The following is a 5,000-nucleotide window of genomic DNA, read 5'->3' on the forward strand; positions in this document are numbered from 1 at the left end:
GAACCGCAGGACAGAAGGTGAGGATGACAAACTCAGACATCTCAACAGCTTCACATGTCTCAATGTCTCAATGTTTCAATGTTTCAATGAATATAAACACTGACTGAATGGTGAGATGATGTCATTTGAACCACTGGATAATTTCACTGGATAATTTCACCTGAACCTGAACTTGCTTGTTTTCCAGGGAAACGACGGTGCTCGGGGTGAACCTGGCAGTAGCGTAAGTTCCATCTGATATTCTATTAGTATTGATAGTATAGTAATAGTTCCATCAATGCTTAACACTAAGAACAGCCTATTTCACCTACTGTAACGCCGCCTCAGGGGTCAAATGAATGGGAAGCTGCTACTTACGCACAAAGACCACTAGATGGTGCCTCTTGTAAATTAGCCTGCCTCCTACATAGACTGCAAAATAGCTTTATACTAGTTTATCCTGTTGTGATTTTGAAAATGTAAGGATACTGGGTGGTAGAACGTATATCTAGGAAAAGTCATGAAAGGAGGGTCCTGAAATTTGATTTGACGGTAGGCCTATACATTTTTTTTTACTCACTTAGTCAAATGACCCCATCCACGGCTGTTCAAGTGTTAACTCTTAAACACATTGAGGAGAAGGTGGTGATAACAGTCAGGTTGTAGTATGAGGGACATGGCTGTCATAAATAACCACCTGAGGAATTCTTGACCACTGGAAGTCTCATTATCCTCAACATGTAATTCAAAGATTGTCCTCTAGGCGGCTCTGCGGGGGCCTCCACAAGTTAGCAACAGATTTTCACAGTTTTTTTCTTCAAAGGTGCTTATATTATTAGAATCCTTGGATAAACGTCGTGAAAAGGGAAGTGTAGTACAGCATTCTGGTTAAAGTGTTATGTACTATGTACTGTAAGTACGTATTTTGGGTCAAATTGTGTATGTCGACACGTGGTTTCGAGAGGGAGCTCTCTAGCGTCCTCTTGCTTCTGGGGGATGGAACTACAAGAGAAAGGACAAGTGATGAGTTCCTCGGGGTCCTAGTGATGACGTCTCTGTTGTCGTGTCTGTCTGTCTGTCTGTGTTGTTGTACATATCCAGGGCCCAGGATCATTTGGGAGGAAAGGCGATCAAGTAAGTTCTCCATCTTCCCCGACTTATACATGCACCCTCCATCTCCATGTGACTGGTCAGAACACTGACCTACCACCACGTCGTAATGCTGACTTTCTCTCCCCTCCTCTCTCTCCTTTCTTTACCCCCCTCTCCTCTCCTCTCCTCTCCTCTCCTCCCCTCAACCCCCCCTCCCCTCTCCTCTCCTCTCCTCTCCTGTCCTCTCCTCTCCTCCCCTCAACCCCCCCTCCCCTCTCCTCTCCTCTCCTCTCCTCTCCTGTCCTCTCCTCAACCCCCCCTCCCCTCTCCCCTCCTCTCCTCTCCTCTCCTCCCCTCCTCTACTCTCCTCTCCCTTCTTACCCTCCCCTCTCCTCCCCTCCCCTCCCCTCTCCTCTCCTCTCCCCCCCCCTCCCCCCTCTCCTCTTCTCCAGGGGGAGCGAGGCTTGCCTGGTGCTGAAGGTCCTGGCGGAGATAAGGGCAGCCAAGCACAGAAAGGTGACAGGGTGAGTTGGTACCCATGATGCACTGCATGCCCTGTAGGACCTGTGTGTTTGTGTGTGTGTGTGTGTGTGTGTGTGTGTGTGTGTATATATAGTATGTCTTTGTGTATGTGTGTGCATGTGTGTATGCGTGCATGGTTGTGAGTGAGTACATATGTGTGGGTACATACCACCATGCTCGCGTGCATTCGTAAGTTCATCCGCAGGTCATTGGATGGTGTGTGTGCTCTTAAGTGGGTCTAGATGGTTCTCTCACATCCCCCTCTCTCTTTGGTCTCCTAGGGTCCGCCGGGGATCGGCAGCCTGGGCCAGCCCGGTGGTAAAGGAGAGCCAGGGGAGCGGGTGAGTTGTGACGGGGAGTCGGCCAATGACGACATCCTGTGGAAATATATTTATCCGAGCCTCAAAAAAAAGAAAAAAACGTTTTGCGCACCTTGACGTTCGAGAAAGCCTCCGAGAGACCGTTCATCCATTATTCATGTTAGCCTCCCTTTGTAACCGCTGACAGGGTAGGTCGCGCCCTAAACAATCTCTCTGCTTGGCAGTCTTTAAATACATAAACATGTGCTTCCCCCCCCCCCCCCCCCCCCCAGGGAGTGGCTGGTGTAAGTGGAAGGCACGGAGCCAAGGTGAGTCTCTGGCGGTTTTTGTCCTCTAACTTTCGTTTGAGTTTTTTTGTTATTTTTTTTTTTTTGGTTCCGTCTAACCACTTTCCCCCCCTCTTGTGTCGTCGTCGTAGGGGGAGCTGGGAGAAGCCGGAGACCCGGGGGAGAGCGGACGGAACGGGATCCCAGGGAAGCTAGGCCTTCCCGGGAAAGAGGTCTGAGACAGCGTCCTCTTTTTTTACCCCTCGAGCCTCTATCTCTGCCTGGCACCTATGTTTCATACTCACACTCACAGCAGAGTCGTCTGCTCTCACCACATTGCCTAGATGCCCTCTAGAGCATAAATACATGTAGTAGTTGTACTCTAAACTTTGAATCCCTTTCCCCTTTTCTTTACAAACGTCCTCTTTGACAGCTCGAACATTTCCACTTGGTTGTTTTTTGTCCAGATGTCAACCAACAGTATCTGATGCAATACTGGATGATTCACTGTCAGACGGAATTACTCCCATACCAGGGGAGAGGCTGGTAGAGGCTGGTAGAGGCTGGTAGGGGCTGGTAGGGGCTGGGAGAGGCTGGTAGAGGTAGAAATCGGAGGAGGGCTCATTGTAATGCACAGAACGAGAAACACTCACGTACGCTATCGTCCTCCCCATTTCTGCCTCCACTGCTCCCATACCCACAGCTAGCGGTACTAACACTACACGTATGATATGACCTCTCTGTTGTGTCTGTATTGATATCATGCCATCATGTTCCTGTCCTCTAATGCTTCTGCAGTCTCTCTGTCTCTCTCTCTCCTCTGCTTCGCATCTCCTTGATCGCCACTATAGAGGTACATCACCACCGCTACTGACTACTACTACTACTACTACTACTACTACTACTACTACTACTACTACTACTACTACTACTATGACTACTGCTGCTGCAACTATTAATGCAACTACTAATACTGCAGTCTGAAATGTTGAGTAATTGAACTCATACTGGTGCTACAGAGCTGCCAGTGTACCTCGGCCTCTTACACCTGGATTGCACCACGCTTGCCTGCTGTCCAGTTGATGTAAGAGGGGGTTAGTCGATGTAAGAGTGAAGCGATGCTATTGTGTGAAAGTTTAATGTGTTTACACTGGGCCGAGCCTTGTCTTGTGAATGAATTGTTTATGTCTTTTTTTTTCGCAGGGAGCGAATGGACCCAAGGGCGATGAAGGCACTCCCGTAAGACGCAATCTCTCTCTCTCTCTCTCTTTCTCTCTCTCTCTCTCTCCCTCCGTCTCCCTCTCTCTCTCTCTCTGTCTCTCTCTCTCCCTCTCTCTCTCTTCCTCTCTCTCTCTCTCTCCCTTCATCTCCCTCTCTTTGTTTTCTCCTCTCTAAGTCTCCCTGGTCCTCACTTGTCTCACTCCATCTGTTCCATTTAAACTTTAAACTTTCATGTTTAAACGCCACTTTTTCCCTAATCACACTCATCCCATCAAATATGCATTCATTCACTTCTAGAGAGATAGATGAATCATACCCTCATGATTAAATCATGCTTCGGTTCAGGCAAGGGGGGGGGGTTGGTCGAGGTAGACGTCGGAGGACAGAGGAGGCTGGTGGAGTCCTCTACCTCCACCAGCCTCCCCTGTTCAGACCCAGCTCATCTGCCTGGGGGGGTGGGGGGGTGTTGTGGAGAGAGGATATCTCCCTCTTCAGTTCGACTCTGTGATCTGCTGTCTTTACTGTTTCTGACCTCCAGGGGGAGTCTGGGCTCCCAGGGAAGGTGGGGGAGAGAGGACTGAGGGTGAGTGAGACCGCTTTGAATCAATGATCAAACGAATGACTTTATTTGACATATTTAAAATCCTATGCATGTAGAGTTGCCCTGGCCATTTGAAGACAACAATTCCACACATACCATCTTTAAAACCACTAGAGAGTCTACTGACGTATTTCCATTGTGTTCCTCGAACGTTTGATGATTCATATTAAGAACTACATTATGAATGGCCCGATTATGTTTGGATATTTAACACTAGAACAGTGGTGCCTTTTTTACCTATATAAGAGCCTCCTCGGGGGTCAAATGACCATAGTCTTTAGAATGGGAAGCTGCTACTGACACACAACGACCACTAGTTGGCCGTCTTGTAAGTTAGCCTGCCTCCTACACAGAAAAACTGCAAAATAGCGTTATACTACCTTATCCTGATGTGATTTTGAAAATGTAAGGATACTGGGTGGTAGAACGCACATATCTAGGAAAAGTAATGAAAGGAGGGTCCTGAAATTTGATCGAGTGCAAAGATATAACATATTTTTTACTCACTTGGTCAAATGACCCCACCCATGGCTGTTCTAGTGTTTAAGTCTTGAATGATCTTCTTTTGTGATGTGTGTGTGTGTGACTATGATATGAATCACAGGTAACCAAATCTAAGTAATCTAAAGTAGTGTTTCTGTTCTGTGCCTGTACGACTGTGATACTCTCAGTAAAGGGCTTTACACACACCAGGGGCTGCACCCAAACCATACCGTGCTGCCTCTGATATTTCCCTTTCCACGTAGTGTCCTTCCCACTCGGGTGGATGTGCCACCACGCTAGCCCAGTTCATACCCGACTCGGCTCAGCATGGTTCTGTAGTGTAAAACCGGGGCTTAGTGGGATTGGTTTGAGACGGATGTTTGTGTGGCCTCTCCTCAGGGCCCGCCGGGTCCGGCTGCACGCGTGGGGGAGAAGGGAGACCTGGGAGACCCCGGGGAGCACGGACGCAACGTGAGATCCACGGACGGCGCGAACCGTTCGCTCCGTTCGATATCC

General features: G+C 48.5%; 1 protein-coding gene across 1 annotated transcript in view; it reads left to right on the top strand.

Annotated features, from left to right (window-relative positions):
* Positions 1 to 5,000, top strand: part of col7a1 (collagen, type VII, alpha 1) — a gene marked incomplete at both ends in the record, with an annotated part of 98,872 nt that overhangs the window by 46,386 nt on the left and 47,486 nt on the right. The window contains 6 exon segments of the mRNA XM_080547924.1: positions 1,524 to 1,595; positions 1,875 to 1,934; positions 2,332 to 2,412; positions 3,383 to 3,418; positions 3,939 to 3,983; positions 4,884 to 4,955. Of these exon segments, the coding sequence (XP_080404050.1) occupies positions 1,524 to 1,595; positions 1,875 to 1,934; positions 2,332 to 2,412; positions 3,383 to 3,418; positions 3,939 to 3,983; positions 4,884 to 4,955 (366 nt within the window).

This window comes from Nansenia antarctica, assembly GCF_963989245.1.
Source record: "Nansenia antarctica genome assembly, chromosome: 18".
In the NCBI taxonomy this organism is placed as follows: Eukaryota; Metazoa; Chordata; class Actinopteri; order Argentiniformes; family Microstomatidae; genus Nansenia; species Nansenia antarctica.